Source organism: Pinus tabuliformis, chromosome 5_1 (genome assembly GCF_031772625.1).
Source record: "Pinus tabuliformis cultivar Carrire ecotype Pingquan chromosome 5_1, CPIR1, whole genome shotgun sequence".
Taxonomy (NCBI): Eukaryota; Viridiplantae; Streptophyta; class Pinopsida; order Pinales; family Pinaceae; genus Pinus; species Pinus tabuliformis.
The window spans coordinates 909,962,122-909,982,291 of NC_142305.1; the positions used below are offsets into that span (position 1 = coordinate 909,962,122).

General features: G+C 39.9%; 1 protein-coding gene across 2 annotated transcripts in view; it reads right to left on the reverse strand.

The window, feature by feature from the left end:
* Positions 1-4,785: 4,785 nt before the first annotated feature.
* The window catches only part of LOC149167767 (uncharacterized), a 30,547-nt gene continuing 15,162 nt past the window's right edge, over positions 4,786-20,170 (reverse strand). Inside the window, exons 2-4 of one of the 2 annotated variants that reach the window (XM_089433140.1) lie at positions 5,712-5,904; positions 5,384-5,468; positions 4,786-5,139 (exon numbers count right to left, since the gene is read on the reverse strand). In XM_089433140.1, the coding sequence (XP_089289266.1) occupies positions 5,718-5,904 (187 nt within the window). In that variant the 3' untranslated portion in view covers positions 4,786-5,139; positions 5,384-5,468; positions 5,712-5,717. Of the gene's footprint in view, positions 5,140-5,383; positions 5,905-20,170 lie in introns of both variants that reach the window. The other variant, XM_089433139.1, reaches the window with a different exon arrangement.

Genomic DNA, 20,170 nt, shown 5'->3' on the forward strand with positions numbered 1-20,170 from the left:
ATGAAATGCTTAGATTTAATGTTGAGGACATTTAAGTAAGGATCATGGGTTGAAATCAGCTAATAGATCATGATGCTTAGAAGTTATACATGTTGTCTCATTTCACCTTGGTGGTCATCTCTTCCTTCTAATAAAGTGCAAGCACCTTGGGGTTTTTCTTTCACTATCTAGGAGGGGCATGAATAGGAGGCCTTGATAGATGTAGCATGTCCACATGCTTCCATACTTAACATTTGTCATCTACCACTTAGTCGTTGTTCTTTTCTTTTGTTTGGTTGTTGTTAGTCACTCATATTGGTTCCGTGTTTGCCTCACCCTAATAAAAGAGGGGCTTGGACATGCCCAAAGGTTGATGTAGATGAAAAATAAAGAAAGTAGAGGCATGTGTCATGTCAAAATGCAAAAAAGTGGCAAGGGGTGATTGATTATTATAAAACAAGTTAAATTGAGATATATCCCCTCATGTGAGGCCATCACCCTAGTCTCATGTGTACCACGCATGTCAAAATAAAAGGAATTTGAAGAAAACATCCCAAACCCTATCAACAATTAAATGCCCATCTTAGAGGCCATCACCTTAGTCCTATGCATATCGTGTGTATCAAAATAAAAGGGATTTGAAGAAAACATCCCAACCCCTATCAGCAATGAAATTTCCATCTTAAAAGGGGATTCAAATGAAATAAATGATAGCATGCTAAGCTAGTGAATCGAAGTAGAGAAAAATATCAAGTAAAAGGTGGCAAAAGCAATCATCAGTGTCGAGGAAAGGGTAACTTAAGTAATGCAAACACTCCCTCCACAAAGGTGCTCATAGATGATGGTCTTGCATAACCCACGTATAAGACTATGAAACCTCTTATGAAATACACTCCAAACCATATCACTTATCACTCATACCTATTGATTAAAGGATCGGCTTAGGAATTGTTCCTCCCCCTAGGGGGAACCTAATAGGGACATTTGGTAATCCTTCCATACCTAAATATGGCAACTTGTATGACATCTTAAGCCAATGTGAAGTTTGAAGAGGATACTTTGTGTGATATACTTACATGGCTTTAAAATTGAATATTTTTATGCTTCAATGACTTGTGTCTATGCTAGTTAATATTACTCGATTCCTTGACATGCTCTTGGTCCTCTACACACAATTGTCATTTAAAAATGATGTCACCCTTTTCAGGGCTCTACACACACTTGTGGCCTCTTTTAAGGGGAATTTTTATGTTTTTCCATTGTATTTTCATACTTCAGGCTACTTTGGGGGTTAGCTTTATGACTTATCCACCTTTTAGCATGGATTTGTTATTTTAGGGCTTTTTATCCTAATTTGAGCTAATGTTCTTGGTTGTCTTAGTATATAAAGGGAATCGCTAAGCTCATTTGGATCATTGCACAACTTGCGATATATACATCTCTTCGATTACTACTCTTTAATTTACTCAGTTTAGTACCTTTCTTAGGAACTTCATTGGTGTGGATTTGATCTCTTTTCATGGTGAAGATTAAATGAATGCATGGTAAATCTAGTAAGTTAACTTTTGTTATCTTGGTTAACATTTTATTGGATTAAAGTAACAAGTATTAAGCATGTTAACATAGTAGTTATTTCATTATCCCTTATTAAAGAGAGCCTTATTCCAAGTTTTTGAGGAGGTAGTATGTTATCTCTTAATATATTTTTGGAAATTGAGAACCTTGATTCAAAACCCTGGGATAGGTAGGTTGACTTACCCTAGTCTTTTTAGTCTTTTATCTACTTCAAATTTTCCTTAAGTTTGTTTGTTCATATACCCCATTAGGTCGAGATTGAGAAGACACTAGTCCCCTCTCTCTTGTAACAATCAATTATGCTTTTAAAATCATTTTTTTATTGCTTTAGGGTAAATTAAAGCTTTATTATAGCAAAATCATATGGTTTCAGCATGTATTGACGTGGACGTTAATGTCATAGTGTTAGTAAAGGTTTGGAATCATAGTGGATAAGTGAAAGTCACATACTTTATGTACATTTTCCAATCATTAATTAGTGATGACATCAAGCCTTTACTTATTGTTATGTCTATTTAACCATTGAAATTTGTTGTAATTAGTCTCTTATTTACTCTTTATCTTAGCCCTCATTTTACACTTTACTATTATAGTTTATGGGACTAAATTTGCTGATGTCATAAATTGTTATATTGTTGCAATTTCTAATTTTTCAAGCCAATTTATGATAGTTGAGTATAATTTCTTGATTGTGTATGTTTGGGAATACATTTTACCCTCTATTGGTTGACCTAAACATCTAATCATCTTCAGAGCCTTTGAATTCAAATCTGAAAAGTACTCACTAATCTACCTTAAATCCTAGATTTCTATTTTTATCCTTTAAATCATTGTAAAACCCTGGAGGAGCACTTAAGCTTAAGTTGATTGGGTTAAGTAAGAAAGTCTCCCTAATGTTGGATTGGGCCCATCACTAAAATTAGGGAAGTGATTACTAAGATGACAATGGTGACACTCCCATTATTGCAGTTAGATATAAGTCTGCTATTAAGGTTTTACACTAGAGTGCTAGATTTTTTCATATTGATGCCCTCCCACCATGCAAAATAAGAGAGAAAATAGAACACTTGGATATCCCCCATTAAAGTCCAAAAACATCATAGTTCTCTCCATGACAAGGAATGTACTTGAATATCATAGTGCTCTCCATGACAAGGAATGTACTTGAAACATCTCCTTTGGATACAAGGTGACAAGGGGGATTCCTGACCCATCTCCATATCCTCGAGACATTGGAGATGTGCCACCAACCCTACGAACATGTCTTCTTGGAATATAACTTTCTCTCATTGTGGGACATCCCTAGCCCTTCCCCAAGACATAGTAATGTATCTCGAACCCTTATAAACATGTCATCTTGGAATATAATTTTTTGTGATCATTTGTTGTGTTTTGGAATTCGTTTTCTATGCAGCCTTTCACATCCAAGTAATGAACTATTGATTGTATTTGGTGAGGAATGTAAAAGGCTCTTGAACACAATTTAAAAACAAACTTTCAAGTTAACTTGAATACACCAATACCTAAAAACTTTGAGCTTGGATCAAACTTGAAGTCACAACATTGGTGTACTACTTCAACGATTTATATTCACTCATAATTAAACAATCCAAAGAACATTTCACAAAACAATACCCTATTTTGCTTGAGCTTGACCGTAAGGGAGGTGCATATGATATCACATCACTCTTAATAGGGAAATATGCAAATGTCACTTATTGTTAAGTACAAATAAATTCTATATAGGATATCATGCAAGGACACTCTTAATGCTGAAATGTAACTCTGATTATGCACCACCTCAGGTCACCACAAAACACAATTATAATATGTTAATGGTGTTGTTTAAATCTATTATGTTTTGGCCTTATAACCAGAATCCAACAATACAATTTAGGAGAAATTTGTAATCTTTCATTGTTTAAAGCATTTTTGAATTCATGATGGATTTAGTGGCCTCAAAAACCCCTGGGGGTACTTAGATTGTGTAAACTATACAACTCAAACTTGTGATTCTAACAAACCATTGTCGGCTTCCACAAAAAATTGACAGTGAAAAATGCCCAAAAAGTGCCAAAACATACAAGAGTTCAACAACAGCTTATATTAATCATTAAGTTGTGATTCCAACAAATCAGAGCTAAATTTTAGACAAAATTCACTGTATCACTACTACTAATGAAAGAAGAAGGCAATCTCCACACTAAACCTGCTCGGCCTCAATTGTCAATCCCTCCACACTAAACCTGCTCAGCCTCAATTGTCAATCCTTTACACAAATTAATCCCAAGAAATTTTTTGTTATAATTCTCTCTTTTTGGTTATACATTTTTTAGCCAATTTTTTTATAGTTCTTTGTTACAATTATCTTCTTTTAGATGAACATTTGTTACCAAATGTGCAATTTTATATCTAGGTTCCATATGAATGATTGTAACTAAGCAACATTCCCAAAACAAATCAGGTGTCTCACCAAATACTCATCAATACTTCCTAAAAATTTACACATTAAAATCCAATACAATTATTGCACAATCTTCCATGCCTCTAAAAAATCAATCTCGAATATCAAATGAAACATCTAGGAAAACTAATTTGGTTGCCACAAACTAGTGTTATCAAAACCGAACCATTGAACGAACCAGGAACCATTAAAAAAAGAACCAAAATACATAAAATATTCAAATGATAGAGAAAAACATATATATTCATGCGCATCCATATGAATCCAAACCATTTGTACACAGATAAGACAAAAATCTCATTTATATTGTAAGGGTGCATATAACCAAAATAGCACAAAGTGAAGTCCATTTCTAAACTGAAATTACATCAACAAACAAGCCCTAGATGGCCTCCAACATCCAAAAACACATATGCTACAACAAACACGTACATGTCATCAAAATCATTGTCTATATTGGGATCTTCGTCATTTATATCACCTTTTAAGCATTAAAATAAGATAGAAAAAGCTTAGCATGTCAAGTCAAGATTTTGTTTGAGTGATGGGTATATTTTTAGTAGGGTCATGATAAAGGAGTTCAACAATCAATGCTACTAACATCAAAGTACATCAATGGCTTGGTACTCTTGATTAAACGCTAGCTCCATACCCTCATACATGACAAAATCCAATGGAAACGTTGCAATCCCCCCAATCTTTAAATCCTGAAAACTATTAAGCCTGCTAGATTTTGAGTGGATCTAAAATTCTACTTTCTCCATATGAAATCCAATGTGGTCGAAACCACTCTCAAACATCTTAAGTCAATTAATAGTAATGTTAAAAATTTAAGTAAATGATGAAAATGAAAGATACAGGATGAGAAATAAAAAGATGAAAATGAAAGATAAAGGATGAAAAAGAATTCTTAAGTTATCGTTTATTTTTTTAATTGTGTTCAAAGGGCCCTTGGTAGCATTGTACAAAGTCTGCCAGTTTGGTACTGAACTGGCCAAATCGGTGAAAAAGGGCCAAACCAGCCTTTTTGGATCCATGACACCAGTTTGGACCGGTTTTCCCTCAGAAACGGTTGGACCGGCCAGTGCAATCCAGTCCAGTCCATTCCAGTTGTGATAACACTGCCGTAAACAACGAATACCAGAAAAAGAAATGCTCAGTGAGGTGAAGCATCCATGAAAACTTATTACATTACTTCAAAGTAGCATATTTACATGATAAATGACTCTAAGCTTCTCTAAAACCCTTGTAATAACATCATTGATGTGTGAACTCACACCAGCATTGACAAAAAATTACAAGATAATGCCAAACTTCTTAGATAGATAAACCATTCAGCATGATCTTTGTGGCAAGGTTACTTACAGCCTGGTTTCTGTAACAGCGTTGGGGCAAGGTGTTTGTATCACACATCATTCCACATATTACATGTGGACAAAGTGCCACGCATCTACATAGACACATCAAGGTGATTATACATGAAGGATAGCAGATATTCCAGAAGCTTAACCCAGTGAAACAAACTTTCAATTGGTTTATCCTCGTAGAAGTTCTTCCACTCGCTAAAATCTCTCCATGATGCATATTTTGCTTCAGAACTTTGGAAGACTCAAAACTGTAAGTTGAACTTAAGAAAAATGTTCATTAACAATGGAATGAAATTGCTCCAATCTCTGATTGTTTTAGAGTTTACCGATTTTCATCTCTGCGGAAAATGTGGATCTTCGTGATTTTTGTATATTTCAAACAGCTGCTTTGAATGATGGATAGCAACATCCCTACAATACTGAACACCTTTTGAATAATGCTTCTCTAAATCTTGAACATACTTCTTCATTGGGCCAAAAGAATCATTTTCCGTAAGGAATTCTGCAAGTAGAGAACCCCTGCATTACAGGAATTATCACTTCTAAATTAGAAATTCATGGATGACTCAAAAAAATTCACCTACGTAATAAACATAGATTATGGAAAGGCTGGTCTACAATAAAAACCTAACAATATCTAAAATGCAGGCATGTTTCTTCTGCTAATAACCAGAATATCTTCTAAAAAACAAATATTTGTAGAGGTAACCCCATTTATTATTTCAACGAAAACATTAGAACCAATCCAATACTGGACATTGCAAATAAAGTTTACTATAGCTCTGCTTTATATCTTGAATGTTCCAAAGGCATGTTCGAAAAGTTCGAACTTGTCATGAGTCGAGACCTATAACTTGCATGGAAAGAACCCAACTTTGTTGACCTGTAAGTTCCATGTAAGGGATCCAAACTTTGTTGACCTGTAAGTACCATGGAAGGGATCCAACCTTGTACTATGTAAGGAAGACAGTCATGTTATTGAAAAGAAAAGAAAAAAAATCCAAAATGAAAGTATTGAACTTATTTCATATGGTGACTACCCATTAACATCAATGGACGAAACAAGATCGTGAAAAAAGGCCTGGAGGTCTCTTCTTTTTCTTGCAGGATTTGAACATGTGTTAACCGGAAAGTTGAAATGGAACATGAATATTAATTGATGGCACTTGGATCTTTTAATTGTGAGGGAGTGAACAATCCCACATCATGGTCATAGATTACAATCAATCAAGCCAATCGGGAGGAATCAAGAACATAATCTATCAATGCCAAAAAGCAATGCGCGTCATACATAAAGGAGCTAAGAAGGATGAATGAAAACTTCAGGGGCATGAGAGAATTCAATATATTTTCATGGGATATTCAACTTTCAAGAGGGGGCCTTTCAATGATAGTTGCATCGCTAAAAAACAAGAGTGAGATGCTACAGATTTTCTACAAAAACAAGATAGTCATTCACGACACCCAAAGAGTCCTCAGAATTGAGTTTCATATTTGAAATCCAAATTCAGTCAAATAATCAGTACCACATAAGAACACGAGGATAGATAGCAGAAGCGTTGCAGTTAATGATAGAAGTCTACAAAAGATGTGGCAAATGAATGAAAGAGAACCTCTGGTCAAAACCACTACCTGGCCTTCAGGAAAGCATAGTGGTCAAACACATGTCCATTGACCTACAAAACCCTTTAATATGATACACCGCAGAAGTGCCTGTGCCCATGGTTGAATATGTTCTTCATGTTGAGACTGGGAGTGATTAACTGATCACCCTTAGTTGAGTCGTGCTGGTGCAGATCAAGATGTCAAAATTTACTAAAAGATAGTTCTAATAGAGATTGGGTATTGTGGACTGTGGTAAATAGTTTTGATCTGTCTCCAGAAACGCTTGTTCTAATAGTTGGAGATTATAATAACCCTTCTGTCAGCCTTAATAATGTAATGTTGATCCAGGTCAGACACCTCAGGTATTTTGGAGCGTTGGTTAAAGATCGTTCAAAATATAACTCCAAAATTAAGCATGCTCATCCTACCAAACCCTTTAGTGTTATATACCACAGAAGTGCCTGAGCCCAGGGCAGACTATGCTCTTCACGTTAACAATGAGAGTGATAAATTGATCACCCTTAGATGAGGCATGCTGGTGCAGGTCAAGGTTTCAAAATTTACTAACATAGAGTTCTACTAGAGCTTGGGTAAAAAAAAATTACCGAAGGAAAGCATATATCTTCAACCTTGTAACCAATATTTGAGTATATTCTTGTTGTGAAGTGGTCCTTGAATTATTCCATATAGTGACCATCTATTAACATCAAAGGATGAAATAACATTGTCAAAAAAGGCCTCAGAGCACTCCTAAACTAGGAAGAGTCTTAATTTTCTTCCAAAATATGGCAATGCATTAACTGAAAATGGAACACTGCTATCATTCAATGGCACTTAGATCTGTTAATTGCAGGAGAGTGAATAATCCTATATCACGGTCATAGATTACAAAAAATCATGCCTATGGGAAGGAACCAGGAACATAATCTATGGATTCCAAAATGCAATGCAAGTCACATGTGAAGGAGTTAAGAAGGATGAATGAAAATTTAAGGGGCATGAAAGAATTCATATTATTTGCATGGTGTAATATCCCCAAGGGAAAATTAACAGTAAATATTCAAAGCAAAATAGAAAACACACCATAAAATTAGAACAAACAATCAAACCATAAATTTCCTCCCAAAACAGCGCTGTGTACTCATTTTATTAATGGGAAGAGATTTACAATCAAGGTGCTGGAATGAGTGCACCTGGGCTTGCTCTTAGCAAGCTAGCAAAAGCCCAAAATGATCCCTGAATCACCCTCCTCCAAGCTGCTGTAACTCAGCCCAAGTGTTGCGCTGTATCTTTTAATGGAACACGAATATTAATTGATGGCACTTGGATCTTTTAATTGTGAGGGAGTGAACAATCCCACATCATGGTCATAGATTACAATCAATCAAGCCAATCGGGAGGAATCAAGAACATAATCTATCAATGCCAAAAAGCAATGCGCGTCATACATAAAGGAGCTAAGAAGGATGAATGAAAACTTCAGGGGCATGAGAGAATTCAATATATTTTCATGGGATATTCAACTTTCAAGAGGGGGCCTTTCAATGATAGTTGCATCGCTAAAAAACAAGAGTGAGATGCTACAGATTTCAACCCTCTTGGGCTTGGCTGACACTCCTGATGGGAAAATCGACCCACCTGAGAATTCTGCTACTGAAAGCTCCCAAAATGCGTACAAACCCTGTTAGAAGGCTTCTCAAGCCTTCCCACCAAATTTCCTCCTCAAACTCCCCTATCTTCCCAAACTCCCGGAGTGCCTCTAGCTGTGACTGTGCAGTCCCTACGCTGTTGTTACTCCTCCTATTGTTGTAACTCGATTCCATGCTACTGGTACGAAATGGGATGAAGTAAAACTCCCTCCTAGGGCTGGCACTCGAGGTCCACCAAAGCAAGGGCTGGGATTTCAGCTCAGAAACACATGGTGTGTTGAATAGCACATGTAGACTTGGTCACTTCTCAAGCGTGCTCTTGTCAAAAGACAAATTCTGAAAATGATAGATGATGAGCAAAATGAGAGGCCCTCCTTCCTTTTGTCGATTTGCCTCCAAGGCTGCCCAATGTGGACCCACATTGAATTTCCCTCACCTTTTTCACGCCAATGAGAGCGTACTCTCCATGTGAGCAGAAAATCCTTTGCGGTGGCCCCCACACTCCACCAAAGCTGCAATCTTTCCTTCGAACTCTAAAGTTGGGGTGTTCTCGTGCCAAAACTCAATTGTGGGTCCCCTAGGCCCACTTCTCCTAAGTGAAACAATGCAATATGCCAAAATTGAGAAAAAATTGATATTTACTTAGTGAAACACTAAGTAGGAATATCACAGTCCTCCCTGCCAAAATGTTGCTTATCCTCAAGCAACTGCAAAGAAGGATGTTGTAGTATCTATTCCCCCTCCCAGGTGGCATCCTCATCTGGTAGATTCCTCCATCAGACCAAAAACTCCCTGATGACCTTGTTATGCAGATGTCTCTCCCTAGTATCCAAAATGGCCTCTGGTTCCAGCACTAAGTGCCCCTCATCGTCCATAGGGGGTAACTCCGTGGTTCAAGGTGCTGGAATGAGTGCACCTGGGCTTGCTCTTAGCAAGCTAGCAAAAGCCCAAAATGATCCCTGAATCACCCTCCTCCAAGCCGTTGTAACTCAGCCCAAGTATTGCGTTGTAAATGCCCAGAAATGTTGTTGCTGCCTGAAATGAGCTGTTGCTAGAGCCCTCTCTACTACTCAGAAAATTCCGGGAAATTAATCCCGGCCTCCTCTCAAGAAACCCAGAATAACCCACTAAGGGTTTGGCCAAATATTGACCCCAAAATTTCAACCCTCTGGGCTTCGCTGACACTCCTACTGGGAAAATCGACCCAGCTGAGAATTCTGCTACTGAAAGCTCCCAAAATGCCTAAAAATCCTGTTAGAAGGCTTCCCAAGCCTTCCCATAGAATTTCCTCCTCAAACTCCCCTATCTTCCCAACCTCCCGGAGTGCCTCTAGTTGTGACTGTGCAGTCCCTACGCTGTTGTTACTCCTCCTATTGTTGTAACTCGATTCCATGCTACTGGTACGAAATGGGATGAAGTAAAACTCCCTCCTAGGGCTGGCACTCGAGGTCCACCAAAGCAAGGGCTGGGATTTCCGCTCAAAAACACACAGTGTGTTGAACAACACATGTAGACTTGGTCACTTCTCAAGCGTGCTCTTGTCAAAAGACAAATTCTGAAAATGATAGATGATGAGCAAAATGAGAGGCCCTCCTTCCTTTTGTCGATTTGCCTCCAAGGTTGCCCATGTGGACCCACATCAAATTTCCGCCACCTTTTTCACGCCAATGAGAGCGTACTCTCCATGTGGGCAGAAAATCCTTTGCGGTGGCCCCCACACTCCACCAAAGCCGCAATCTTTCCTTCGAACTCTAAAGTTGGGGTGTTCTCGTGCCAAAACTCAATTGTGGGTCCCCTAGGCCCACTTCTCCTAAGTGAAACAATGCAATATGCCAAAATTGAAAAGAAATTGATATTTACTTAGTGAAACACTAAGTAGAAATATCACAGTCCTCGCCAAAATGTTGCTTGTCCTCAAGCAACTGCAAAGAAGGATGTTGTAGTATCTGTTCCCCCTCCCAGGTGGCATCCTCATTTGGTAGATTCCTCCATCAAACCAAAAACTCCCTGATGACCCTGTTATGCAGATGTCTCTCCCTGGCATCCAAAATGGCCTCTAGTTCCAGCACTAAGTGCCCCTCATCGTCCATAGGGGGTAACTCCGTGGCTACTGGCTACTATAAACTGCTATCCCATTGCCTTCTTTAGGCAAGACACGTGAAAAATGTTGTGCACCCGGCTCCCCGGGGGAAGCTCCCACTTGTATGCTACCTCCCCCACCCTCCGAGTGACAATAAGGCCCATAGAAGCGAGGTTTGAGCTTCTCGGCCCCCTTCTTCTTGAGCGTAGACTGTCTGTACGGTTGGAGCCTCAAGAATACCAAGTCCCCAACTTCGAACTGCCTCTCAACTCTGCCCCTGTCTGCATAAAGCTTCTGCTGATTTTGGGCCATTTGCAGGTTGTCCTTCAGAGCCCTCAAGATATCTTGGCTCTCTTGTATCCAGTCCTTGGCCCTTGGGGCCCTGCTGTCTCCAAACATAATGTCAGCAAAAGATAATGCATCATAACCATATAGAGCTCAAAACGGTGACATACCTATAGACATGTGATGCATAGTGTTGTAGCAGTATTCACCCAAGTGCAGCCACCATATCCATGCTCTATGCTACCCTATCACATAGTTACGCAAGTATCCCTCCAGCCACTTGTTAACTATCTCCGTCTATCCGTTTGTCTAAGGGTGGTAACTGATACTCAAGGTGAGCTCAATACCCATTGACCAGAATAGCTCCTACCAAAACCCACCCATGAATCTGTAGTCTCAGTCACTAACGATGGTCTTCGGGAGACCATGTAATCGAAACACCTCTGTGAAAAACAATTCAACCACCTGTGAGGCCGAGTACCAGGCTGGAATGGCAAAGAAGTGAGCATACTTCGTCAAGCGATCCACCACTACATAGATGTAGTCTTTGCCCTGTATTGTGGGCAGCCCAGTAATAAAATCCATTGATATGCTTTCCCATTTCCCCTCCGGAATGGGAAGTCGCTGCAATAGGCCCACAGGGTGTGTTTGCTCTCCCTTGTTTCGCTGGCATGTGTCACACTCCCAGATATGCCTCAGAACATCATCCTTGAGGCCCTTCCACGCAAAGCACTCCCTGATGGTCCGATATGTCTTTGTGAACCCCTGATGCCCTGCTAATGGTGAATCATGAGCAGCCTGTAGAATCTTCTCCCTCAGCGGGGAGTTGGGTACCAAGTAAATTCGATCTTGGTAGTAGATCACCTCATTCATCACCTGATACCGATCATCTGTCACCAACCCATCAAGGACCTCACATGCAAACTTGTCCTTGGAGTACTCAACTAGTAACTGCGCCCTCCAGTCTGGGGCGATGCTCATCAAGGACAAAGTGTTCGATCTCCTAGACAACACATTAGCCACTACGTTGTGCTTCCCTTTGACATACTCAATGTCAAAGTCATACGCCTGTAGTTTGCTCACCCACTTCTACTGCCTCTCCTGTAGTTGTTTCTGCTCCAAAAAGAACCTGAGGTTGTTGTGATCGGTCTTGACCTTGAACCTGTTCCCCACCAAGTACTGCCTGAACTTGGCCAACGCATGCATGATGGCCAGCATCTCCTTATCATAGATGGAGTAAAGTAGCTCATGGGGCAGTAGCTTCCTGCTCTCAAACGCTATGGGGTGCCCTCCCTGCATCAATACGGCCCCCACACCCACTCCTGATGCATCACACTCCAACACAAAAGGCTGAGTGAAGGAAGTGCCAACACTAGACAACTACTCATGACCTCCTTGAGGCAATCAAATGCCTCCTGCGCTGTAGTAGTCCACTCAAAGGCCCCCTTCTTCGTCAAGTCTGTGAGGGATGCCGCCAGTGAGGAGAATCGCTTCACAAACTCCCTGTAATAAGTGCAAATGCCAACGAACCCCCTCAGCTCGGTCACATTTCGGGGCTCTAGCCAATCCCAGATAGCTCTAATCTTCTCCTCATGTACTCTGACACCATCTTGCCCAATGATGTGCCCTAGGTAGATCATCTCGATAAGCCCAAACTCGCACTTGGATAGTTTGGCATAAAACTATTGCTCTTCCCACATCCGGCTGTAAATCAATATGTTGTCAAAGAACACCAGCATGAACTTCCTCAACTGCCCACGAAACACGTGGTTCATGCATGACTGGAATGTTGCGGGTGCAATGGTCAGCCCGAAGGGCATAACCAAGAACTCAAAGTGCCCATAATGGCACCGAATGTTGTCTTTGGGACATCTTGGTCCCTCACCCGAATCTGATGGTACCCCAACCGCCAATGTTCCACCAAGTTTCTGGGACGAGGAAACACGAAAGCGGGCATACCCACAAGGGGGGCGTATATAAGAAACCCCAAAATTTAGGGAATTTTCGAGGAAACAGGGGGTCGTCATAGTCATAAAAAATTATAAAATTAAAAATTATTAAAAGTTTGATATATAAAAATAAAAATAAAAAATTCCAAAAATATGTCAATAACTAAATAGAAAATCTTAATAATTATAAATGTACATCTAAAGACTAAATATGATCATCATTACTTATTAGACTATTATCATTTATGAACTAAGAAACCGGATTCGCTCAAAACAGGCAACGAATCCCGAATCGGTCGAATCGGACACGATTCTGTGCTGATTCGTGTCATGTTTGGAGGGCACGTCGTGTCATACTGGGGCACGTCGTGTCCCGCAACGTGCCGTGATTTTCGAATTCGTGTCTCGATCCTGGAAACGAGTCCTGGTTTTTCGACGCATTTGGAGGGTTTTGTGATTCGTTTTGAGGTTCTGCAGTGTTAAAAAGGGGCGTCGGGCTGCTGCTATGATCATTCTTTGTTGCTGTCGAACGACCACAGTCCAGTTGCTGCGTGCGAGGAGACCACAGTCCAGTTGCTGCGTGCGAGGAGACCACAGTCCAGTTGCTGCGTCACTACAGTCTAGACTCTACAGGTAAGGGAACGGGTTTACAATTTCAGTTTTAAGTTGCTGTGTTGTATAGCCTGCGTATATATAGTCTGCCGCCTGCGTATATATAGTCTGCCGCCTGCGTAATACGTATATATAGTAAACACTAAACCCCGAACCCGTATATATAGTCTGCTATATACTGTTGTATGATTGCGTGTATCTCCTGGCTGCCGCTGGGTATTGCGCTTGTCATATATGCATGGGAGACTGTATTGGGAAGTCCGAAGAACATATCTGCCCGACTGAGAGTGTGACCAAGTTCGAAACCCAAATCGATTGCTTCAGATCTGAACAGTGTGCCTCTACACCTTGAGTTGGAACCTTATAGTTATTAATATTAACTTATTATCCTCCAGGTGGCCATTCATACAGTTTGGCAGGTCATTCAACTACATTTAGTGTTTGACGGCAGTGTTGTTTTATAAGGAGATATGTGCCAGCATGATCGCGCCCCACAATTCCTGTCTGCCTGTCGGATCATCCATTTGTCTCCAAAAGGAACCCTTTTCCATTAACGATGAAGCAGGGTAATGAAGGGGTTACTGCACACAGTGCACACAATAGCAGTCCATACCCGAAATGCTCTAGAAACCTTGTAGTTGTAGCTGTTACTATTATTGTCATCGGGCCGGGAATATGCCCAGTGCCCACATTGATCTCAGCCCTTAAATCCATCGTACTTATGAGATGAGTAACTGACCTGTGGGCACATTCCATAGGGACCGGGTTCATTTAATATCTACATAAAAATTTAGAGTTCAACATCTGCAAATCTCTGTTATGTATACTATGTTTTCCTCTGTGGGCTTGCAATATTTTTATACCATTGTTTATTGCTTGAATAAAACATGGGACTCTATCAACTAGGAAAAAAGACATCCCTATCATGCTTAGAAGGTGATGTTCTCAGGATAAGTTTTAAGAACGTTTGCTTGTCTTGACCATTTGGTGGCACTTTCTAGTGGGGGTAATTTTTATTAGGTGACTTTTACCATTTGGCAGTTGTGAATGAATCTGATTCTTTACAGAATGGTTACTAGATGACATTTAACTTTGACCTCAATGTTCATAACCAGAAATAAACTCCTTAGCATTGGAAATAATTATCATAGTTCAGAAATAAAGTACTTGAATGTTTGACTGCAGTTTCGTAATACAGCAGTTTGTTCATTTTTACAGCAGTTTGTTCATTTAAATTTTTACAGCAGTTTGTTCATTTTTTTTACAGGTTGAGGTAACATGGCTCAATCAACGGCAAGGGCAGCAAGGAAGGGCAAGAATGTCATGGGTAGAGATGCTCTTCCTCCCCCAATATCATCAGAGTCTGCTGCAAGTAATCTTGAGGGAAGAGGAGTTAAAGACAATGAAAAATATCCATTGTGGAAATATGTCGCAAGAGAGGATGGGTCAAACAGCAAGGGAAAGGGAGGAGGCAATGTGCAATGGAAATGCAGCTTTTGTAACATTTCTTTCACAAGCACATATCACCGTGTGAGAGCACATTTGTTGGCTATACCTGGTAAGGGGATTGGAGCTTGTAAAGATATTCCTAAACAAAAGAGAAAAGAATTGGAAAAGGAGGCCCATGTTGGTATGGAACATGTGGCACTGGCTTCAAAATCAAAAGCACCCAAGGGCAAGAATGAAGACCCCCTTCCATTTTTGAGGAAAGCCACCACCAAATTTCCATTTGAGAGTTCTACTTCTACTGGGGGACAAGCATTAAAAAGAAGATCACTTGGTCCAATGGACAGGATTTTCCAAAAAGAGAGACGGGACGAGCTTGATCTCACCATTGCCTTCTTCTTCTATCAAAACTTCATATCATTTAATGTTGCACGTTCACCTTTATTTGTTGAGATGTGCCGAGCTCTAACTCAAGGGGCTCCAGCAGGGTATGTGCCTCCTGGGTCAGAGAAGCTGAGAACCACATTGTTGACGAAGGCAAAAAAAGAGGTGCAAAAAATGCTCGAGCCTATTAAGGCATCATGGCCAACATCTGGGGTTAGCATTGTTTCTGATGGATGGACAGATCCAGCACGACACCCAATCATCAACTTCATGGTGTCTTCCTTGAATGGTCCAGTTTTCCTGAAAGCAGTGGATACACTTGGCGAATACAAGGATGCACAATTTATGGGTGAGTTATTTATTAGAGTTGTTGAAGAGGTAGGTGTTGATTCTTGTGTGCAAATCATTACAGATAATGCACCTGTTTGCAAGGCGGCTGGCATGATTGTGGAAGCTAAATATCCACAAGTGTTTTGGACACCTTGCATTGTCCATTCATTGAACTTAGCACTGAAATCCATTGCTTCTGATGTGCTTTGGATTGGAAGCATTATTGAGGATGCAAGACATATCCGTAACTTTGTGCAAAATCATACAAATGCCCTCACTATCTACAAGGAGTACAGCAATCTATCATTGTTGAAGATCGCTGATACACGGTTTGCATCTTCATTCATGATGTTGAAGAGGTTGAGGGAGGTCAAGACTGCTCTTGGGTCCATGGTTATTTCTGAGTTTTGGTCTTTTTGGAGAAAGACAGATCAGGCAGCCTCTAAAAGAGTGAAGGACACGGTACTAGATGATGCTTGGTGGGAGAGGGTAGATCTAATTATTCGGATCATGGACCCTATCATCTCTTTGCTTCGAGTTGCAGATACAGACAAACCCATCCTAGGAGAGGTTTATGAGGGATGGGATTCCATGATTGAGTCTGTGAGGAGCATTATTCTACAGAGTGAGTGCCCCCCATATGAGACATCACCAGAGGCCTTCTGCGATACCATACATGATATTCTTGTCCGCAGATGGGACAAGAATTGTACACCTTTACATTGTTTGGCTCACTCATTGAACCCCAAATACTACAGCCATGAGTGGCTGAATGGTGGACCTTCCCGCAGATTCCCTCCTCACATGGATGGTGAAATCTCACAGGGGAGGAAAGAGGCATTGAAGCGGATTTATCAGGATAGTGCATTGCTTGCTGAGGTGGAGGATTCCTTTGCAGAGTTTTCCACTGGCACTGGTCGGTTTGGAGGTTATAATGTGATTAGAGACAGGGGGCTTAAGAAGCCCTACTCTTGGTGGGAAAATCATGGGGCAACAAGCCGTCCTCTTCAGCATTTAGCCATGAGGCTCCTCTCTCAGGTGACTTCATCCTCTTGTTGCGAGAGGAATTGGAGCACATATGGGAATTTGCATACTGTGAAGAAGAACAGGCTTGAGCAGTCCAGGGCAGAGACAATGGTGTATGTGCACACCAACCTTCGTCTTATTTACAGGCAGAGGGAAGAGTGGTTGAGGGGAAAGACAAAGATGTGGGATGTCTTTCCTGAAGATATGGGTCTAGACACCACTGTTGAGTTGGCATTGGCCAACATGGATCTCGGCGATCCAGTGCTAGACCCTATTAGTTTTGATGACTCAACCTCCATACCAGCAGATGCAGAGGCGACTATGGATACAGGGGAGGAGGAGGATGCAGAGGAGAGCAGTGGGGACCATGATGATGGGGACAGTGATGCTGATTCTGATGCTAATTGATGCCTTGAGGCTTGTATACCTATAGTTGTTTTATATTTTCTATTTCTATCTGCCATTGGCATTGCACCAACACTACCTATGTAACAGATTTTGATTTGATGACTTAATGAGAAAACTACAGTTGTCAGTGTGTTTATCTTACTATCTTGTAGTTGTAAGTTGTCTTTCAGTTATGAACTTATGAATTATGAATCATGATTTAAATTTTTAATAGATTTATCATTTATGTGACCAGTACCATTGACATTTATTTGAATTTTGTATGTACTATGCATGCTAATCGCTATAGATGAAGATGTATGTTTGAAATCAATAAATTTGTATCATTAATTAAAATTTGTGTAAGAAATATGCTAATAACTAATTTTTAAGATATATATATATATTTATTTTTTAAATATATATATATATATATATAGATATATATTTTAATAAAATAATATATAACGTGTCCTAACGTGTCTTGTTCCGGGGGTCAGCGTGTCCCAAATCCGACACCACGAATCCCGAATCCTACGTGTCCCGAATCCCCGTGTCAGGTGACTTAGTTTATGAATTATCATTGGACATTTCTGCTTTGTAAATCTAAAAGTAAAATACTAAATTAAATCCATCATTTGACATTATGCAATGTTCCTTCTAAATTCATCATTTAACATGATGCAAGGCACATCTAAATTAAATTAATAAATTCATTATTTGACAATTGAAATTATGCAATGCACATCAAATTTTCAAAAACGATAAAAAGTTGACATTATGTTGAAGTCTAAAATAGCCATAGCATACTAAACTAAAAGTAAACATAGAAAGCACTATGCAGTGAAATACAAGTAAATTTCTCAAAAAGTACTAAATAATATTAATAAATACTAAGTCTTAAGTTTTAATAAGTTTTTTATTTTTGTTATTATTTTTACTTTATTTTTTTAGTTTTAAATTTTAATATAATATAGTTTATTTATTTATTAAAAAAAAAAGTTTTAACAAGTTTTAATATAGTTTCCTAAGAAACCGGATTCGCTCAAAACAGGCAACGAATCCCGAATCGGTCGAATCGGACACGATTCTGTGCCGATTCGTGTCATGTTTGGAGGGCACGTCGTGTCATACTGGGGCACGTCGTGTCCCGTAACGTGCCGCGATTTTCGAATTCGTGTCTCGATCCTGGAAACGAGTCCTGGTTTTTCGACGCGTTTGGAGGGTTTTGTGATTCGTTTTGAGGTTCTGCAGTGTTAAAAAGGGGCGTCGGGCTGCTGCTATGATCATTCTTTGTTGCTGTCGAACGACCACAGTCCAGTTGCTGCGTGCGAGGAGACCACAGTCCAGTTGCTGCGTCACTACAGTCTAGACTCTACAGGTAAGGAACCGAACCGTGAACGGGTTTACAATTTCAGTTTTAAGTTGCTGTGTTGTATAGCCTGCGTATATATAGTCTGCGTAATACGTATATATAGTAAACCCCGAACCCGTATATATAGTCTGCGTAATACAGTGTATATATAGTCTGCGTAACAAGTCTATATAGTGTTGTATGATTGCGTGTATCTCCTGGCTGCCGCTGGGTATTGCGCTTGTCATATATGCATGGGAGACTGTATTGGGAAGTCCGAAGAACATATCTGCCCGACTGAGAGTGTGACCAAGTTCGAAACCCAAATCGATTGCTTCAGATCTGAACAGTGTGCCTCTACACCTTGAGTTGGAACCTTATAGTTATTAATATTAACTTATTATCCTCCAGGTGGCCATTCATACAGTTTGGCAGGTCATTCAACTACATTTAGTGTTTGACGGCAGTGTTGTTTTATAAGGAGATATGTGCCAGCATGATCGCGCCCCACAATTCCTGTCTGCCTGTCGGATCATCCATTTGTCTCCAAAAGGAACCCTTTTCCATTAACGATGAAGCAGGGTAATGAAGGGGTTACTGCACACAGTGCACACAATAGCAGTCCATACCCGAAATGCTCTAGAAACCTTGTAGTTGTAGCTGTTACTATTATTGTCATCAGGCCGGGAATATGCCCAGTGCCCACATTGATCTCAGCCCTTAAATCCATCGTACTTATGAGATGAGTAACTGACCTGTGGGCACATTCCATAGGGACCGGGTTCATTTAATATCTACATAAAAATTTAGAGTTCAACATCTGCAAATCTCTGTTATGTATACTATGTTTTCCTCTGTGGGCTTGCAATATTTTTATACCATTGTTTATTGCTTGAATAAAACATGGGACTCTATCAACTAGGAAAAAAGACATCCCTATCATGCTTAGAAGGTGCTGTTCTCAGGATAAGTTTTAAGAACTTTTGCTTGTCTTGACCATTTGGTGGCACTTTCTAGTGGGGGTAATTTTTATTAGGTGACTTTTACCATTTGGCAGTTGTGAATGAATCTGATTCTTTACAGAATGGTTACTAGATGACATTTAACTTTGACCTCAATGTTCATAACCAGAAATAAACTCCTTAGCATTGGAAATAATTATCATAGTTCAGAAATAAAGTACTTGAATGTTTGACTGCAGTTTCGTAATACAGCAGTTTGTTCATTTTTACAGCAGTTTGTTCATTTAAATTTTTACAGCAGTTTGTTCATTTAAATTTTTACAGCAGTTTGTTCATTTTTTTTACAGGTTGAGGTAACATGGCTCAATCAACGGCAAGGGCAGCAAGGAAGGGCAAGAATGTCATGGGTAGAGATGCTCTTCCTCCCCCAATATCATCAGAGTCTGCTGCAAGTAATCTTGAGGGAAGAGGAGTTAAAGACAATGAAAAATATCCATTGTGGAAATATGTCGCAAGAGAGGATGGGTCAAACAGCAAGGGAAAGGGAGGAGGCAATGTGCAATGGAAATGCAGCTTTTGTAACATTTCTTTCACAAGCACATATCACCGTGTGAGAGCACATTTGTTGGCTATACCTGGTAAGGGGATTGGAGCTTGTAAAGATATTCCTAAACAAAAGAGAAAAGAATTGGAAAAGGAGGCCCATGTTGGTATGG